This window comes from Acanthopagrus latus, chromosome 3, assembly GCF_904848185.1.
Source record: "Acanthopagrus latus isolate v.2019 chromosome 3, fAcaLat1.1, whole genome shotgun sequence".
Lineage (NCBI taxonomy): Eukaryota > Metazoa > Chordata > Actinopteri > Spariformes > Sparidae > Acanthopagrus > Acanthopagrus latus.
In genome coordinates this window covers 2060001-2080149 of record NC_051041.1, presented here as the reverse complement: position 1 = coordinate 2080149, position 20149 = coordinate 2060001, and the positions used below count along the sequence as shown (strand labels likewise).

The 20149-nt window shown below is 40.3% G+C and overlaps 8 gene segments (V, D, J or C); 3 read left to right on the top strand and 5 right to left on the bottom strand.

Moving 5' to 3' along the window:
- Window positions 1–716: 716 nt before the first annotated feature.
- LOC119016940 lies at window positions 717–1379 on the bottom strand. The segment is given in 2 exon segments: window positions 717–1065; window positions 1173–1379. Coding segments are annotated over 2 exon segments (423 nt in total).
- Window positions 1380–2238: 859 nt separating this feature from the next.
- LOC119016891 lies at window positions 2239–3501 on the top strand. The segment is given in 2 exon segments: window positions 2239–2358; window positions 3009–3501. A coding segment is annotated over 1 exon segment (267 nt).
- Window positions 3502–6263: 2762 nt separating this feature from the next.
- LOC119016903 lies at window positions 6264–7818 on the bottom strand. The segment is given in 2 exon segments: window positions 6264–7504; window positions 7612–7818. Coding segments are annotated over 2 exon segments (414 nt in total).
- Window positions 7819–9745: 1927 nt separating this feature from the next.
- LOC119017018 lies at window positions 9746–10391 on the bottom strand. The segment is given in 2 exon segments: window positions 9746–10068; window positions 10176–10391. Coding segments are annotated over 2 exon segments (414 nt in total).
- Window positions 10392–10719: 328 nt separating this feature from the next.
- Window positions 10720–11977, top strand: LOC119016844. The segment is given in 2 exon segments: window positions 10720–10800; window positions 11485–11977. A coding segment is annotated over 1 exon segment (267 nt).
- Window positions 11978–15948: 3971 nt separating this feature from the next.
- LOC119017017 lies at window positions 15949–16596 on the bottom strand. The segment is given in 2 exon segments: window positions 15949–16280; window positions 16388–16596. Coding segments are annotated over 2 exon segments (423 nt in total).
- Window positions 16597–16959: 363 nt separating this feature from the next.
- LOC119015226 lies at window positions 16960–18542 on the top strand. The segment is given in 2 exon segments: window positions 16960–17011; window positions 18070–18542. A coding segment is annotated over 1 exon segment (267 nt).
- Window positions 18543–19442: 900 nt separating this feature from the next.
- The window catches only part of LOC119015186, a 1081-nt gene continuing 374 nt past the window's right edge, over window positions 19443–20149 (bottom strand). Inside the window, 2 exon segments of the V gene segment in view lie at window positions 19443–19901; window positions 20009–20149. The exon segment at window positions 20009–20149 is cut by the window's right edge and continues 374 nt beyond it. Of these exon segments, the coding sequence occupies window positions 19570–19901; window positions 20009–20099 (423 nt within the window).

The window sequence follows — 20149 nt, the reverse complement described above, 5'->3', positions numbered from 1 at the left end:
TTCAGCCTATTTCACAGCCTAAGTCAAGGACCTCGTGCCTTGTCAAGTTTGTATTTTCATGTTTTTCAGTTCCTCAGAAAAAGAGTTCCCTCATTGTTTGGTTAGTTTTAAAGATAATTTTGTTTGCTGATCATTTATTTCCTCCTATGTGGCATTTTTTGTTCTTGTAGTTTTTTGCAACTCAGTGTAGCTCAGTTAGGTTTTCAGCCTTTTGGTTTTCCCTCTTTGACAGTGATCTTTTGTTTTGAGTAATTTTCAGAGTGTATTATTTATTCATAAGATTAGTGTGGACCTTGTGCGTTTTTCCTCCTGGAGTGATTTTCTGTTCTTTGATTTCTTGTGTTTTGTCCTCGTCTGTTCAGGCGAGTGTAGAATTTCACAGCCTGTTGTTTTGTCTCCCATTCTGACGAGAATTCAAAAAACTATAAAAATAAAAGCCTGTCAACACCGTTCACTGACTGCATCTGAGTCCTCCATTTTACTCAGGTCTGACAACCTGTCTCTACTGTTTAACTTAATCTGAAATGTGATTTGATGGTTGCACACATTTGCTGGATAATGAGTGTAAGTAAGGTAATAGTGTGTGTGTGTGTGTGTGTGTGTGTGTGTGTGTGTGTGTGTGTGTGTGTGTGTCCTCAGTGAAGTGTATCAGTCTCTGCAGTAGCTTCCAGCTGCAGCAGTCAGTTCACTTTCTGTTCAGTCTGACTGAGGGAGGTTTTTGTACGACGGTTTTTCACTGTGTGAACACATCCTGACTGTTGGGATAGTGGAAACTCTGACAGTAGTAAACTGCTGCATCTTCAGCCTGAACTCCACTGATGGTCAGAGTGAAGGCAGAGTTTGATCCACTGCCTGTAAAACGATCTGGAATCCCTGATGCTCGAGTGCTAGCATAGTAAATGAGAAGTTTAGGAGTTTCTCCATCTCTCTGTTGGTACCAGGCTAAAAGGTGGTTGCTGCCAGAAACATAAACATCCTGACTGGTCCTACAGTTGATGGTGACGGAGCCTCCCAGAGCAGAGCTCACTGCTGCAGGCTGAGTCACTGTGTACTGACCTCTGGACTCTGAGGACACAGAGACAAAAACATAAAGCAGCGTCATGGTTTTGTGGGCTTCATTTCAGAGGGACGGATGTTGATAGAGGAGAGGAGTTTGATTCTCTGGACTTTACCTGTGAAGCAGCAGCAGAGGAGAGTCCAGATGAGGACGCAGGTCAAAGTCATGTTTTTGATGAGGAGGATTTCTGTGTCTTCTGTTGTCATGAAGGACAGCTGTCAGTCATCCAGTGTTCAACTCTCAGGACTATAAACTCTCCCAGAGCACTGGAGCATGGTGCTGCTGATGCAAAGTGGCTCTCTATGGAAATGCTCTGACTGACTCCAACAGCGACTTGGATTACTCTCATCATGCTGCTTATCAATCGATCAATCACTGTATCAGATTATTGATCAGGAATGTGTCAGAGCTCATCTGTATGTGTCTTTGGTTTGAGGTTGATTATGATCAAACTTTCAGAGTATTTTGTGAAATCCTCGTAATTAACTGCCACACAGCTCAACATCATTGTTGACAGATTTATTGGAGATTGTTTTCTATTTCAAATAATAATCTACAATGAACATGTTTCTGATGATAACTTACAGTTACTAGGAGTTATTATAAAGCTTTTATTTTAAAATGTTTTATTTCAATTAGTTTGAAACACAAATCGAATTTTGCTTGTAGAAGTTTGACATTCCATAATAAAAACATTAAATACATATTCATACATTTAGAGTCTGTGTTTAACACTTAAACCATTATAATCAGCCAGTATAACATAAACTGGGTAAACTGGGAACGTGTTTGTTGAGTGTGTTTGTATCAAAGTCAGAGAGCCGTGTCTCTCTACAGTCAGAGGTTTTTGTACGGCGGCTCAATGAGTTTGTATCACTGTGGTACACGTTCGGTGGAGGAACCAGACTGGAGTTTGGAAGTAAGTCAAAAGTTTCAATATTTTTATTATTTCAGGCACTATTTTTTATTTTTTTTTATATTTAAATCACACCGAAAATAGTCAGTTTAGAAAATTAATGTTTAAATTCTGCACAAGTGTTTGTCAGGAAGAGACAAAGTTTGCTTCAGAAATATGAATTCTAAAACTTATGTTACAGTATAAATGAAATATTATGACCGTACTTAGATCATTTTTCTAACTTTAATAGTTAAGTTGCATCTTGAGGGCTTGTAGGTTTAGTTCAGTGTGTCAAAGTCAGAGAGCCGTGTCTCTCTACAGTCAGAGGTTTTTGTACGGCGGCTCAATGAGTTTGTATCACTGTGGTTGACTTTTGGTGGAGGAACCAGACTGGATGTTGGAAGTAAGTTTCTGCACAAATACTAACTAAAATACTGTGAAGTCATTTTTAATGTCATGTTTTGTGTGTTTGAGGCAGATAAATATATGTTGTTTTAATTCCAACACTGTTAGTCTTCATGTTTTAATTCTCCTCCTTTATCATGGAGGCTAACTCAGAGCAGCTTTACTAAACATTTCTTCACACATTCCTGTCAAAGTGACATTTAAACATCCGCTGAAAAGATAAAACTGTAAACCTGTTTTACAAATGTTTTACAAAAGGAGATATAATTATTCACCTCAATGTCAGCAGTGTTCAAAATGCTCCTCTTGTCCAACATTTGATTGCAGTCGGTTCATTTTCTGTAGTCACATATAGTTCAGGTTTTGTCTGATTGTGATGAGAAAGTTTGATGTGTTTTATTTCCAGTGTAGTTTGATATATTTCAGCTGATTCTGTTTGATGATTCTCTCTGTGCTGATATGCATGAGAGGCTTCTTAAAGGGAAGTGAAACAATGTGTGAGTGAGTGACTGGTGGAGCAGAAAAACCATCTGACAGAAACTCCTTAAAGGACTAAATCAACTCTCACACAGTGAAGGTGTCCCAGTGTCTGCTGGTTGATTGACAGCAGTGTGGTCCCTGTCCTCTAAGCTGATTGGTGTCTCCTAGGTGATGTCCGTCCCACCCTGACGGTGCTGCCCCCCTCCAGTGAGGAGCTGCAGCAGGGGAAGGCCACGCTCATGTGTCTGGCCAACAAGGGCTTCCCCTCAGACTGGAGTCTGTCCTGGAAGGTGGACGGCAGCAGCAGCAGCAGCAGCAGCAGCAGCTGGGAGCAGAGCAGGAGCCCCGGGGTGCTGGAGAAGGACGGCCGCTACAGCTGGAGCAGCACCCTGAGGCTCCCTGCAGACCAGTGGAGGAAGGTGGGCTCTGTGACCTGTGAGGCCACCCAGGGCTCCCAGACTCCAGTCTCAGAGACACTGAGGAGAGACCAGTGTTCCCAGTCCTGACCTGACTCACTGGGACTCTGCTGCTGGTTTTACTCTCATACTGCTCTCAGCTCTCTCTCTGTTCTCTCTTTCTCTCAACATGTTTCAACATTAATGTGTTCTTGCTTCTGTTTCAACATTTTACAACAATAAAGATTTCATTACCTTTATTATAACTGTGACATGTCTTTGACCTTCTTTTTCAACATATATGAGATATGAGGAACGTTTGTCAGATTAATGCACACAGTCGCATCAGAACCAAATTTATTTTATCCTGCAGTCTTTCCATTTTTTTGTGGTCAAACACAAAGTTACTTATTAATACTTACGTATTGCCTCAAGAGGATACATTTGTTCCCATGAATTATTCTTAATTTCTTACTTCAAAAATCTTATTAAAAGAACAGTAATTCAGCAATTGGAATATAAATCAGAGTATCATCTGCGTAAAGTGATAACTCCATCTCTTTCTTCAAATTCATCACAGTTTGAAAATGTATTTTCGTTTCTTGCAGTAAAGTTGATATTTTCTGAATGTTAAAACAATTATGGCCAACTGATCAACTCAGTGATGTTCATGCATGTTATTACAAGAATAACTCCTGTCATGTGTTGATGTCGTCATTTAAAACAGTCGATCATTTATATCCTCACAGTTCTTCTCAGCAGCATTTTGTAATATCAGATTATCATGAAAAATGATGAGAATATGTAATGAAGTAAAAGTAAAAATAGTTGTGTCAGTGCAGCCTGACAGTGTTTAGCTGTGGTATCCTGAAGCAGGTAGATAGATAAAAGAAGGTGTTGATGGATAAAACATACTGTCTCTCTCTCTTCAGCTTCACTTTCTACTGATTTGTTTGATAGAGAAATTGTCAGAGAAAGTTATCACAGCTGATTTGTGTCATTTTCATGGGACAATAACAGACACTACTGTCAGTCACCTGCTGTGCTGAAGAAGTGTATTTCAAGCTTTACATGATCTGATTTTTTCAACATAACTTCAAATCAGGTCCATGGTGCTTTAAAATATGTACGATATTTAAAAAATGTGTGTGTGTGTGTGTGTGTGTGTGTGTGTGTGTGTGTGTGTGTGTGTGTGTGTCCTCAGTGAAGTGTATCAGTCTCTGCAGTAGCTTCCAGCTGCAGCAGTCAGTTCAGTTTCTGTTCAGTCTGACTGAGGGAGGTTTTTGTACGACGTTTTTTCACTGTGTGAACACACTCTGACTGTTGATTTCATGATAACTCTGACAGTAATAAACTGCTGCATCTTCAGCTTGAACTCCACTGATGGTCAGAGTGTAATCAGTCCCAGAGCCTGACCCACTGAAACGATTTGAAACTCCAGAATGTCGAGTTGAGCCACATCTAATAAGGAGTGTAGGAGCTTCTCCAGTTTTCTGAAGGTACCATTGGAAGCAGTAACTCGTACTTGGGCTGACTTTACATCTGATAGAAACAGTCTGTCCTGGAGCAACAGACTGAGCTCCAGGAGACTGAGTCACTGTGACTTGTCCTGTTGAATCTGCAAAACATGAAAAAGAGGAGAACAGTTATTGAGACAAATCCAGTTTGGAGAAAGACGATCAACATCCAGACAGAAGAGGATAATTTCTTTAACATGGAGAACAGATGGAAGAAGGTCCATGCTGCTTGTTTCAGTGTTTCTCCATCATAGCAGAACATCACTGTGGTGAACCTGGTGGCATCCTGAAGCAAAGTTTTCAGCAGAGAGTCTCACCCTGAACAAGGAGCCCCAGGGTGGCCAGCAGTAGAAGCAGTGACATCATCATTGTGCTGCCGGCGTGTCAGTGGCTGTGAAAGGCCTGGACAGCCACTGATCAACACTGGCCTCTTAACGGCTGGGAGCAGAGAGGCAGGACACATATGCAAACACACAGAGTCAGTCAACTGGAGCTGAACTCAACATATCATGATACTGACCTACACATTTACATATTCACATGTAGATATATTTTGATTTTGTTGTTGTTTAAACTGCATATCACAGGGTTAGGGTTTTAAAAAATGCAAAGTACAATCTGTGTTTCCAGTCTAAGACTTTATTTAAAGTTATACAAATTCCAGTTGAAGCAACAGGATGTTTGAGTTTTTCCTGCACTATTTCAAGGTAATGAAGATAATTCATTTCACATGTTGCAATCCAAGGTGCATAATGAACTGTAAACTGTAGTCCCTTCATGCTACACACACATAGAACATCTATACAAATATGTATCCCTTTTTATGCATAGTGTGCACTACAGTGGACAAATATTTGTAAGACAATATGAAGCATTACAGCTGGGGTAAAATGTCCCATCCTCGTGGTGGCTATTAAAGCCCTGTACCCAACTGCAGTGGATCATTTGTACCTGATCATAATGCAGAGATATGGCATCATTAACTCAAAGACAACTGGAGAAGAACTGAGTACATCTGGACTACATGTTAATCCTGAACTCCAGGTGTTAGAATTAAATGTATTCAGATTTTAATAACATATATTTTATACATTTTCTGAGTGAAAGTACCTGAAAAAACATGTAGTTTTAAATGACAGTGGAAATCACCTTCATGACAATGACATCTATTAAAGTTGACAAGTTTACATTATGGGGATAAAACACTGGTCCACAGACAAAGAAATACTGTATGTCAGTACACCACTTCTGTAATAATTAACTGATTTTCTTGCATTTCCGTTATACAAGTTTTATTGGTGCAGATTTAAATTTGTGTTTGTCCAAACAGGATCATAATCCAGAAACAATGTGAAAATTTGAGTGTTTTTAATTTCCATGGTAATCCAAGCATTAATATATAACACTTTTTCTGATTTTTGCACATATGCTCCAGTGAATGTTTTAATTGAGGTCAGTCGCATTGGCAGCCTGGCAGAAGGCATCAGTATAAACCTTACCTGCAGTAGTACTGCCAACCCAGCTGCAGGCAGATACACCTGGTACAGGAGGACTGCCTCCATCTCCCTACTCAAGGTGGCCTCAGGGCAGGTTCTGTCTTTACCCTCTCTGAAGCAGTCCAACACTTTACACTTTACATTTTTCAGGCAAGGAACCATGTGGGAGAAAAAAACTCTGATGAGGTGCTGCTGGAGGTGGATATTTCAGAGAGTGAGTACCCAAACTGGAAGAAAGAGAAAGGTAGAATGACATGATGTAGGTCAGGTGGAGACACAGAGACGTATGTGCAAAGACATTTGTCTTAGTTTGACTTTTCCACAATATCAAACATCTATCAGTCATTTCTTTCCTGTTGCTAATTTTAAAATAAACTTACATTTTATCAACAAACCTGTGCGTCTAAGACTTTCTTTTGTTATTGGTGAATATGATAAATATAAATGAGGCAGTTTTTATCCATTTGCATATTTGATATTGAATTCTCCCCCATAGGAGGTCAGCCAAAGTACACTATAACACCTGGTCCTTCGTGAGTTGCCCCCCAGATTTGCTTTAGAAAACATCTCATATTTCTTAATTTCTTGGTCATTTAAAAAGGAAGTGATGGTTCCAAGAAAATGTCAATAACCATCTAAGCGAAAACTGAAAAAGGGAGGAGGAGGGTCGCGTAACATATAGCAGAATGTCATCTGCATACAGCCTAAATGTCTGATGGTTTAAATTTTCAATTCAAGAAAGATACTGCAAATTATGGGTCTTTCAGGGAACAACTGGTGTGTGTGTGTGTGTGTGTGTGTGTGTGTGTGTGTGTGTGTGTGTGTGTGTGTGTCCTCAGTGAAGTGTATCAGTCTCTGCAGTAGCTTCCAGCTGCAGCAGTCAGTTCAGTTTCTGTTCAGTCTGACTGAGGGAGGTTTTTGTACGACGGTTTTTCACTGTGTGAACACCCACTGACTGTTGGGATAATGAAGACTCTGACAGTAGTAAACTGCTGCATCTTCAGCCTGAACTCCACTGATGGTCAGAGTGAAGGCAGAGTTTGATCCACTGCCTGTAAAACGATCTGGAATCCCTGATTCTCGAGTGCTAGCATAGTAAATGAGAAGTTTAGGACTTTCTCCATCTCTCTGTTGGTACCAGGCTAAATAATCATTATTAAAAACATCCTGACTGGTCCTGCAGCTGATGGTGACGGAGCCTCCCAGAGCAGAGCTCACTGCTCCAGGCTGAGTCACTGTGATCTGACCTCTGGACTCTGAGGACACAGAGACAAAAACATAAAGCAGCGTCATGGTTTTGTGGGCTTCATTTCAGAGGGACGGATGTTGATAGAGGAGAGGAGTTTGATTCTCTGGACTTTACCTGTGAAGCAGCAGCAGAGGAGAGTCCAGACGAGGACGCAGATCAAAGTCATGTTTTTGATGAGGAGGATTTCTGTGTCTTCTGTTGTCATGAAGGACAGCTGTCAGTCATCCAGTGTTCAACTCTCAGGACTATAAACTCTCCCAGAGCACTGGAGCATGGTGCTGCTGATGCAAAGTGGCTCTCTATGGAAATGCTTCAGTTATGTCAACCTGGACCCTCCCCATGAGTTTTGTCTGATTCATCAAAGAACAAACTTTCAGATGGTATTCAGAGACACAAATTAAAATCCTTTATCCGACAATGAAGGAGGAATACATTGTGTCCCATTATTTCTTTTCAAGCTCTTTAAGGATAGGCTTTACTTAACATTCATGAACATTCACCTGCATTAAGCTGCTTGTTATCCTAATCCCTCCATGTTCACATCAATCCATCATTTCTTCTTAGTTTGGAGGTTCCATGGTGCTTTTCCAAACTGAAGCATTGTCTTTATTCTACCAGTGTCTACCTGTGCCAGGAAAAGTCTTGTCCTGTAAATTCTAAAAGAGCATTTTGTCTTGAGTTTTCTCATCTAGCGTACTTGCAACAAGGAACTCTTTGTGGGAGGTTTGTTATTCTTCTTGATTTACCTCAGCTAGAGGAGTAACCGGCTTTTAAAGATGGGACACTATTTATAAATTCCTCTGTACAATAAGGTTATTTGGTCATATGTAACATGAAACCTATTGTTTTTAATGTAGTCGTCATTGCTTGGTAAGTTCTCGTACCTCACGATAAATGTAAATGCCTGCTCTTCCATAATCAGCTATGCTACATGAAATAGGTCTAAAATTAGATGACTAATCCAGACCCACAATATGCTGATTAGAAATCATCACATTGTTCAATGTATTGCTATTCCAGTCATTGCTGACCATTTGCCATTGCTTTCTAAGGCCTGTTAATGTTAAGCAGGGAATTGTTGTCTTCAAGCTGCTGCCGACTAATATATTCAGGTCAGAGCGGATCGTTATATATTCATAGTTTAAGTTCTTACATCTCAAGCAGGGCATTTCTGTCCTCTGGCCACTGATGGTGAAGTAATTCAGGTCACTCCTGACAATGCACTATTGCTGACTAAAACCAATTAGTTTAGCATTTGAAAGTTTTGGTGTAATGCTTTCTACTATGTTTCCTCTCATAGCAGATTAAGTCGTTTCTGTTCAAATGTTTATAGCTTGTTTCATTCCTGCTTGGTTAGGGAGCCTGCTTGGGTGAAACAGTGCCTGTGATTTTAGGGATGCCTGGCCCTCTTATTTTGGGGAGGAATTATCTGCTGCTGCTGCTCAGGACAGATGTTCCTTTATGACAAAATCTAACTGCAGAGTTGATGCACCAAAGACCTTTTGTCAAGACTTAATCAGAACATATCTGTCAATCTTCTGTCTGTAAAATCCCGTTATGTATAATTAATTCAGCTGTCTACTGATATAATGTATCTCCAATGTGATTAGAGGGATGCACACATTTGGTTGATCATGAGTGTAAGTGATAATTTTGTGTGTGTGTGTGTGTGTGTGTGTGTGTGTGTGTGTGTGTGTGTGTGTGTGTGTGTCAAAGGTCATGACCAAGACATCTCTTATTAACTATCCAAAGTTGGCAGAAAATATTTTGATTTCTATGAAGATTTTCTTTTTTTTAAAATTTTAAATCATTTTCATTAGTGGTGAGACTAAAGATAGTGGAAATTGTGTGTGTGTGTCAGCCAAAGTACATTATAACACCTGGTCCTTCGTGAGTTGCCCCCCAAATTTGCTTTAGAAGACATCGCATATTTCTTAATTTCTTGGTCATTTAAAATGGAAGTGATGGTTCCAAGAAAATGTCGATAACCATCTAAGCCAAAACTGAAAAAAGGGAGGAGGAGGGTCGCGTAACATATAGCAGAATGTCATCTGCATACAGCCTAATCTTCTGATAGTTTAAATTCAATTCAAGAAAGTTATGCAAATTATGTGTCTCTCAGGGAACAACTGGTGTGTGTGTGTGTGTCCTCAGTGAAGTGTATCAGTCTCTGCAGTAGCTTCCAGCTGCAGCAGTCAGTTCAGTTTCTGTTCAGTCTGACTGAGGGAGGTTTTTGTACGACGGTTTTTTACTGTGTGCACACCCACTGACTGTTAGGGTAATGCCAGCTCTGACAGTAGTAAACTGCTGCATCTTCAGCCTGAACTCCACTGATGGTCAGAGTGAAGGCAGAGTTTGATCCACTGCCTGTAAAATGACCTGGAATCCCTGATTCTCGAGTGCTAGCAGAGTAAATGAGAAGTTTAGGAGTTTCTCCATCTCTCTGTTGGTACCAGGCTAAATAATTATTATTATAAACATCCTGACTGGTCCTACAGTTGATGGTGACGGAGCCTCCCAGAGCAGAGCTCACTGCTGCAGGCTGAGTCACTGTGATCTGACCTCTGGACTCTGAGGACACAGAGACAAAAACATAAAGCAGCGTCATGGTTTTGTGGGCTTCATTTCAGAGGGACGGATGTTGATAGAGGAGAGGAGTTTGATTCTCTGGACTTTACCTGTGAAGCAGCAGCAGAGGAGAGTCCAGATGAGGACGCAGGTCAAAGTCATGTTTTTGATGAGGAGGATTTCTGTGTCTTCTGTTGTCATGAAGGACAGCTGTCAGTCATCCAGTGTTCAACTCTCAGGACTATAAACTCTCCCAGAGCACTGGAGCATGGTGCTGCTGATGCAAAGTGGCTCTCTATGGAAATGCTCTGACTGACTCCAACAGGGACTTGGATTACTCTCATCATGCTGCTTATCAATGGATCAATCACTTAAAGTATTGATTAGGATATTTCCAATAACAATTTTATGACTTTTGGCTTGAAACGTCTTGGAAAATGTGTTTCACAATGTCGTCTGTCTTGTTAAATTAAAGGAAAGAGTAATTTAAGTATCTTTAAAAATGAACATATATGACATAAAAACATACATTCTGTAAATCTGTGGCTCTGTGTTATCGTCACTTTTCACATCACCTGATAATATTTCACAATCAGAGACTAATTGTGTTGAGTGTGTTTGTGTCAAAGTCAGAGAGCTGTGTCTCTCTACAGTCAGAGGTATTTGTACTGCGGCTCAATGAGTTTGTATCACTGTGGTGGACTTTTGGTGGAGGAACCAGACTGGATGTTGGAAGTAAGTTTCTACACAAATACTGACTAAAATATTGTGAAGTCATTTTTAATGTCACGTTTTGTGTGTTTGAGGCAGATAAATATGTTGTTTTAATTCCAACACTTTTAGTCTTCATGTTTTAATTCTCCTCCTTTATCATGGAGGCTAACTCAGAGCAGCTTAACTAAACATTTCTTTACACATTCCTGTCAAAGTGACATTTAACCAGTCTGAAGTGTAGAAAAGATAAAACTGTAAACCTGTTTTACAAATGTTTTGCAAGACGAGATGTAATTATTCACCACAATGTCAGCAGTGTTCAAAATGCTCCTGTTGTCCAACATTTGATTGCAGTCGGTTCATTTTCTGTATGTGTGTATGTGTCCACTAAATATTTTAAAGTCACACATAGTTCAGGTTTTGTCTGATTGTGATGAGAAAGTTTGATGTGTTTTATTTCCAGTGTAGTTTGATATATTTCAGCTCATTCTGTTTGATGATTCTCTCTGTGCTGATATGCATGAGAGGCTTCTTAAAGGGAAGTGAAACGATGTGTGAGTGAGTGACTGGTGGAGCAGAAAAACAATCTGACTGAAACTCCTTAAAGGACTAAATCAACTCTCACACAGTGAAGGTGTCCCAGTGTCTGCTGGTTGATTGACAGCAGTGTGGTCCCTGTCCTCTAAGCTGATTGGTGTCTCCTAGGTGATGTCCGTCCCACCCTGACGGTGCTGCCCCCCTCCAGTGAGGAGCTGCAGCAGGGGAAGGCCACGCTCATGTGTCTGGCCAACAAGGGCTTCCCCTCAGACTGGAGTCTGTCCTGGAAGGTGGACGGCAGCAGCAGCAGCAGCAGCAGCAGCAGCTGGGAGCAGAGCAGGAGCCCCGGGGTGCTGGAGAAGGACGGCCGCTACAGCTGGAGCAGCACCCTGAGGCTCCCTGCAGACCAGTGGAGGAAGGTGGGCTCTGTGACCTGTGAGGCCACCCAGGGCTCCCAGACTCCAGTCTCAGAGACACTGAGGAGAGACCAGTGTTCCCAGTCCTGACCTGACTCACTGGGACTCTGCTGCTGGTTTTACTCTCATACTGCTCTCAGCTCTCTCTCTGTTCTCTCTTTCTCTCAACATGTTTCAACATTAATGTGTTCTTGCTTCTGTTTCAACATTTTACAACAATAAAGATTTCATTACCTTTATTATAACTGTGACATGTCTTTGACCTTCTTTTTCAACATATATGATATATGAGGAACGTTTGTCAGATTAATGCACACAGTCACATCAGAACCAAAGCTGTTTTTCCCAGATTAATTGTCAATGGTTTTAAGACTGTTGATTTTATCCGACAGAGTTTTCTGTTTCATCTACTGTTATTGACGTAGGTAACAACACATTTTAAAAAAAAAAAAAAAAGAAAAAAAAAGAAAAAAAAAACCTTTTGTCATTAAAATCATCTTGCCTTCATAAAGATGAATATTTCCTGGACACAATGAAAAAAAAACCTGAATAAAAGAACAATAATTCAGCAATGGCAATATAAATCAGAGTGTCATCTGCGTAAAGTGAGAACTCCTTCTCTTTCTCCAGATTGATCACAGTTTGAAAGTGTAATTTGTATTTCTTGCAGTAATCTTTCTCTCTTTCTCTCAATGTGTTTCAACATGAATGTTCTCTTGCTTCTGTTTCAATATTTTACAACAATAAAGATTTCATTATCTCTATTATAAATGTGACGTGTCTTCTGCCTTCTTTTTAACTTATATATGAGTACCATTTGTCAGATTAACGCATACAGTCACTACAGTAAGAACTCCATTAGTTCCTTATTACTTTTTCATTGTTTCAAGATTGTGGATATTCTTCAATGGTCTTTCCAGCTTAATTCACTTGAATTTATTTGTATATTTGAAGCACCAGTTTAATATGACTTTTGGTTCATGGTTCTTGAAAAATGATTCAAAATGTTGTTTGATTGATTTTAAAACATTTAAAGAGAAGGTTAAGTTGTGTTTCTTTGAAGGGACGTGCATCATACTGACATGAAACCATCAAGAACATGACGGAGTCTTTATGGATGTAAATGACTGTTTTTGTCACTCAGTCAATTATTTCACTTTTTAATGTGAAGTTGATATTGTTTCAGATGAAGATATAATTTTGTCATCGATCCTTTTTTATGATCATAGCAGACATTTAACTTTTATTCACTGGACATCATTTTATTTGTTTAAGATAATATCAGTTGTGATTTGAGGATAACAGCTTTTTTTGAGACAACCTTGATCAGAATTGATTCTGATGCTGCTCTGTGTCCTCATGTTGTCTTCGATTAAGAAATGTTCTAATCTTGTGTTATCAAGCTGAGTGTGTGTGTGTGTGTGTGTGTGTGTGTGTGTGTGTGTGTGTGTGTCCTCAGTGAAGTGTATCAGTCTCTGCAGTAGCTTCCAGCTGCAGCAGTCAGTTCAGTTTCTGTTCAGTCTGACTGAGGGAGGTTTTTGTACGACGGTTTTTCACTGTGTGAACACCGACTGACTGTTGATGCTATGATCACTCTGACAGTAGTAAACTGCTGCATCTTCAGCTTGAACTCCACTGATGGTCAGAGTGTAATCATTCCCAGAGCCTGACCCACTGAAACGATTTGAAACTCCAGAATGTCGAGTTGAGCCACATCTAATAAGGAGTGTAGGAGCTTCTCCAGTTTTCTGAAGGTACCATTGGAAGCAGTAACTCGTACTTGGGCTGACTTTACATCTGATAGAAACAGTCTGTCCTGGAGCAACAGACTGAGCTCCAGGAGACTGAGTCACTGTGACTTGTCCTGTTGAATCTGCAAAACATGAAAAAGAGGAGAACAGTTATTGAGACAAATCCAGTTTGGAGAAAGACGATCAACATCCAGACAGAAGAGGATCATTTCTTTAACATGGAGAACAGATGGAAGAAGGTCCATGCTGCTTGTTTCAGTGTTTCTCCATCATAGCAGAACATCACTGTGGTGAACCTGGTGGCATCCTGAAGCAAAGTTTTCAGCAGAGAGTCTCACCCTGAACAAGGAGCCCCAGGGTGGCCAGCAGTAGAAGCAGTGACATCATCATTGTGCTGCCGGCGTGTCAGTGGCTGTGAAAGGCCTGGACAGCCACTGATCAACACTGGCCTCTTAACGGCTGGGAGCAGAGAGGCAGGACACATATGCAAAAACACAGAGTCAGTCAACTGGAGCTGAACTCAACATATCATGATACTGACCTACATATTTACATATTCACATGTAGATTTAGATTGTTTTTGTTGTTGTTTAAACTGCATATCACAGGGTTAGGGTTTTAAAAAATGCAAAGTACAATCTGTGTTTCCAGTCTAAGACTTTATTTAAAGTTATACAAATTCCAGTTGAAGCAACAGGATGTTTGAGTTTTTCCTGCACTATTTCAAGGTAATGAAGATAATTCATTTCACATGTTGCAATCTAAGGTGCATAATGAACTGTAAACTGTAGTCCCTTCATGCTACACACACATAGAACATCTATACAAATATATATCCCTTTTTATGCATAGTGTGCACTACAGTGGACAAATATTTGTAAGACAATATGAAGCATTACAGCTGGGGTAAAATGTCCCATCCTCGTGGTGGCTATTAAAGCCCTGTACCCAACTGCAGTGGATCATTTGTACCTGATCATAATGCAGAGATATGGCATCATTAACTCAAAGACAACTGGAGAAGAACTGAGTACATCTGGACTACATGTTAATCCTGAACTCCAGGTGTTAGAATTAAATGTATTCAGATTTTAATAACATATATTTTATACATTTTCTGAGTGAAAGTACCTCAAAAAACATGTATTTTTAAATGACAGTGGAAATCACCTTCATGACAATGAAATCTATTAAAGTTGACAAGTTTAGATTATGGGGATAAAACACTGGTCCACAGACAAAGAAATACTGTATGTCAGTACGCCACTTGTGTAATAATTAAATGATTTTCTTGCATTTCCGTTATACAAGTTTTATTGGTGCAGATTTAAATTTGTGTTTGTCCAAACAGGATCATAATCCAGAAACAATGTGAAAATTTGAGTGTTTTTAATTTCCATGGTAATCCAAGCATTAATATATAACACTTCTTCTGATTTTTGCACATATGCTCCAGTGAATGTTTTAATTGAGGTCAGTCGCATTTGCAGCCTGGCAGAAGGCATCAGTATAAACCTTACCTGCAGTAGTACTGCCAACCCAGCTGCAGGCAGATACACCTGGTACAGGAGGACTGCCTCCAGCTCCCTACTCAAGGTGGCCTCAGGGCAGGTTCTGTCTTTACCCTCTCTGAAACAGTCCAACACTTTACACTTTACATATGTCAGGCAAGGAACCATGTGGGAGAAAAAACTCTGATGAGGTGCTGCTGGAGGTGGATATTTCAGAGAGTGAGTACCCAAACTGGAAGAAAGAGAAAGGTGGAATGACATGATGTAGGCCAGGTGGAGACACAGAGACGTATGTGCAAAGACATTTGTCTTAGTCTGACTTTTCCACAATATCACACATCTATCAGTCATTTCTTTCCTGTTGCTAATTTTAAAATAAACTCACATTTTATCAACAAACCTGTGTGTGTAAGACTTTCTTTTGTTATTGGTGATATGATATGATATGATATGAATAAATATGATAAATATAACTGAGGCAGTTTTTTGCCATTTGCACATCTGATATTGAATTATCCCCCATAGGAGGTCAGCCAAAGTACACTATAACACCTGGTCCTTCGTGAGTTGCCCCCCAAATTTGCTTTAGAAGACATCGCATATTTCTTAATTTCTTGGTCATTTAAAATGGAAGTGATGGTTCCAAGAAAATGTCGATAACCATCTAAGCGAAAACTGAAAAAGGGAGGAGGAGGGTCGGGTAACATATAGCAGAATGTCATCTGCATACAGCCTAATTTTCTGATGGTTTAAGTTTTCAGTTCAAGAAAGTTACAGCAAATTATGGGTCTTTCAGGGAACAACTGGTGTGTGTGTGTGTGTGTGTGTGTGTGTGTGTGTGTGTGTGTGTGTGTCCTCAGTGAAGTGTATCAGTCTCTGCAGTAGCTTCCAGCTGCAGCAGTCAGTTCAGTTTCTGTTCAGTCTGACTGAGGGAGGTTTTTGTACGACGGTTTTTCACTGTGTGAACACAGCTTGACTGTTGATGCTATGATAACTCTGACAGTAGTAAACTGCTGCATCTTCAGCCTGAACTCCACTGATGGTCAGAGTGAAGGCAGAGTTTGATCCACTGCCTGTAAAACGACCTGGAATCCCTGATGCTCGAGTGCTAGCATAGTAAATGAGAAGTTTAGGAGTTTCTCCATCTCTCTGTTGGTACCAGGCTAAAAGGTGGGTGCTGCCAGAAACATAAACATTCTGACTGGTCCTGCAGTTGATGGTGACGGAGCCTCCCAGAGCAGAGCTCACTGCTGCAGGCTGAGTCACTGTGATCTGACCTCTGGACTCTGAGGACACAGAGACAAAAACATAAAGCAGCGTCATGGTTTTGTGGGCTTCATTTCAGAGGGACGGATGTTGATAGAGGAGAGGAGTTTGATTCTCTGGACTTTACCTGTGAAGCAGCAGCAGAGGAGAGTCCAGATGAGGACGCAGGTCAAAGTCATGTTTTTGATGAGGAGGATTTCTGTGTCTTCTGTTGTCATGAAGGACAGCTGTCAGTCATCCAGTGTTCAACTCTCAGGACTATAAACTCTCCCAGAGCACTGGAGCATGGTGCTGCTGATGCAAAGTGGCTCTCTATGGAAATGCTCTGACTGACTCCAACAGGGACTTGGATTACTCTCATCATGCTGCTCATCAATGGATCAATCACTCAAAGTATTGATTAGGATATTTTAAATGTCAATCGTATTTGAGTTTGGCTTCATGTTTGTTGAAAATGTATTTCACAATGTCGTATGTCTTATTTAAATTAAATGAGGAGTAAATTCAGTTCAATAAAAAAATGAACATATATCAAATAAAACATACATTCTGTAAATCTGTGGCTTTTTAAATCATCACTTTTCATATCAGCTGATACTATTTTACGATCAGAGATTGATTGTGTTGAGTTTGTTTGTGTCAAAGTCAGAGAGCCGTGTCTCTCTACAGTCAGAGGTTTTTGTACGGCGGCTCAATGAGTTTGTATCACTGTGGTTGACTTTTGGTGGAGGAACCAGACTGGATGTTGGAAGTAAGTCAAATGTTTCAATGGTTTTATCATTTCAGATTCTTTTTTTTCTTTTTTCTACTTATTGGAAGGAAAATGGTCTGTTTTTCGAATAAATGTTTAATTTTTGCACAAACATGTGTCAGTAAGAGACAAAGTTTGCTGTTGAAATATAAATTCAGAAACTTGTTGTACTAAATATGAAATGTTAAGATGATAGATAAATCATTAATTCCAAATTTAATAGTAAAGTTTTATCATGAAGGCATGTAGGTTTAGTTCAGTGTGACAAAGTCAGAGAGCCGTGTCTCTCTACAGTCAGAGGTTTTTGTACGGCGGCTCAATGAGTTTGTATCACTGTGGTGGACTTTTGGTGGAGGAACCAGACTGGATGTTGGAAGTAAGTTTCTGCACAAATCCTTTGTAAAATACTGTGAAGTAATTTTTAATTTCATGTTTTGCGTGTTTGAGACAGATAAATATATGTTGTTTTAATTCCAACACTTTTAGACTTCATGTTTTAATTCTCCTCCTTTATCATGGAGGCTAACTCAGAGCAGCTTTACTAAACATTTCTTTACACATTCCTGTCAAAGTCACATTTAAACAGCCTGAAGTGTAGAAAAGATAAAACTGTAAACCTGTTTTACAAATGTTTTGCAAGACAAGATGTAATTATTCACCTGGATGACAGCAGTGTTCAAAATGCTCCTCTTGTCCAACATTTGATTGCAGTCAGTTCATTTTCTGTATTTGTGTATGTGTCCACTAAATGTTTCAAAGTCACATATAGTTCAGGTTTTGTCTGATTGTGATGAGAAAGTTTGATGTGTTTTATTTCCAGTGTAGTTTGATATATTTCAGCTGATTCTGTTTGATGATTCTCTCTGTGCTGATATGCATGAGAGGCTTCTTAAAGGGAAGTGAAACAATGTGTGAGTGACTGGTGGAGCAGAAAAACCATCTGACTGAAACTCCTTAAAGGACTAAATCAACTCTCACACAGTGAAGGTGTCCCAGTGTCTGCTGGTTGATTGACAGCAGTGTGGTCCCTGTCCTCTAAGCTGATTGGTGTCTCCTAGGTGATGTCCGTCCCACCCTGACGGTGCTGCCCCCCTCCAGTGAGGAGCTGCAGCAGGGGAAGGCCACGCTCATGTGTCTGGCCAACAAGGGCTTCCCCTCAGACTGGAGTCTGTCCTGGAAGGTGGACGGCAGCAGCAGCAGCAGCAGCAGCAGCAGCTGGGAGCAGAGCAGGAGCCCCGGGGTGCTGGAGAAGGACGGCCGCTACAGCTGGAGCAGCACCCTGAGGCTCCCTGCAGACCAGTGGAGGAAGGTGGGCTCTGTGACCTGTGAGGCCACCCAGGGCTCCCAGACTCCAGTCTCAGAGACACTGAGGAGAGACCAGTGTTCCCAGTCCTGACCTGACTCACTGGGACTCTGCTGCTGGTTTTACTCTCATACTGCTCTCAGCTCTCTCTCTGTTCTCTCTTTCTCTCAACATGTTTCAACATTAATGTGTTCTTGCTTCTGTTTCAACATTTTACAACAATAAAGATTTCATCACATTTATTATAACTGTGACATGTCTTTGACCTTCTTTTTCAACAAATATGATATATGAGGAATGTTTGTCAGATTAATGCACACAGTCACATCAGAACCAAATTTATTTTATCCTGCAGTCTTTCCATTTTTTGTGGTCAAACACAAAGTTACTTATTAATACTTACATATTGCCTCAAGAGGGTTCATTTGTTCCCATAAATTATTCTTCATTTCTTACTTCACAAAATCTTATTAAAAGAACAATAATTCAGCAATAGGAATATAAATCAGCGTATCATCTGCGTAAAGTGAGAACTCCATCTCTTTCTCCAAATTCATCACAGTTTGAAAGTGTATTTGCGTCTCTTGCAGTAAAGCTGATATTCTCTGAATGTTAAAACAATACAGACCAATTGATCAACTCAGTGATGTTCACATGTGTCATTCCAAGAATAACTCCTGTGATGTGTTGATGTCTTCATTTAAAACAGTACATTTATATCTTCACAGTTTTTCTGAGCAGCATTTTGTAATGTTAGATAATCATGAAAAATGATGAGAATATGTAATGAAGTAAAAGTAAAAATAGTTGTGTCAGTGCAGCCTGACAGTGTTTAGCTGTGGTATCCTGAAGCAGGTAGATAAATAAGAGAAGGTGTTGATGGATAAAACATTCTGTCTCTCTCTCTTCAGCTTCACTTTCTACTGATTTGTTTGATAGAGAAATTGTCAGAGAAAGTTATCACAGCTGATTTCTGTCATTTTCATGGGACAATAACAGACACTACTGTCAGTCACCTGCTGTGCTGAAGAAGTGTATTTCAAGCTTTACATGATCTGATTTTTTCAACATAACTTCAAATCAGGTCCATGGTGCTTTAAAATATGTACGATATTTAAAAAATGTGTGTGTGTGTGTGTGTGTGTGTGTGTGTGTCCTCAGTGAAGTGTATCAGTCTCTGCAGTAGCTTCCAGCTGCAGCAGTCAGTTCAGTTTCTGTTCAGTCTGACTGAGGGAGGTTTTTGTACGACGGTTTTTCACTGTGTGAACACCCACTGACTGTTGGGATAATGAAGACTCTGACAGTAGTAAACTGCTGCATCTTCAGCCTGAACTCCACTGATGGTCAGAGTGAAGGCAGAGTTTGATCCACTGCCTGTAAAACGACCTGGAGTCCCTGATGCTCGAGTGCTAGCAGTGTAAATGAGAAGTTTAGGAGTTTCTCCATCTCTCTGTTGGTACCAGGCTAAAAAATGGTAATGGCCATTAAAATAAACATCCTGACTGGTCCTACAGTTGATGGTGACGGAGCCTCCCAGAGCAGAGCTCACTGCTCCAGGCTGAGTCACTGTGATCTGACCTCTGGACTCTGAGGACACAGAGACAAAAACATAAAGCAGCGTCATGGTTTTGTGGGCTTCATTTCAGAGGGACGGATGTTGATAGAGGAGAGGAGTTTGATTCTCTGGACTTTACCTGTGAAGCAGCAGCAGAGGAGAGTCCAGATGAGGACGCAGGTCAAAGTCATGTTTTTGATGAGGAGGATTTCTGTGTCTTCTGTTGTCATGAAGGACAGCTGTCAGTCATCCAGTGTTCAACTCTCAGGACTATAAACTC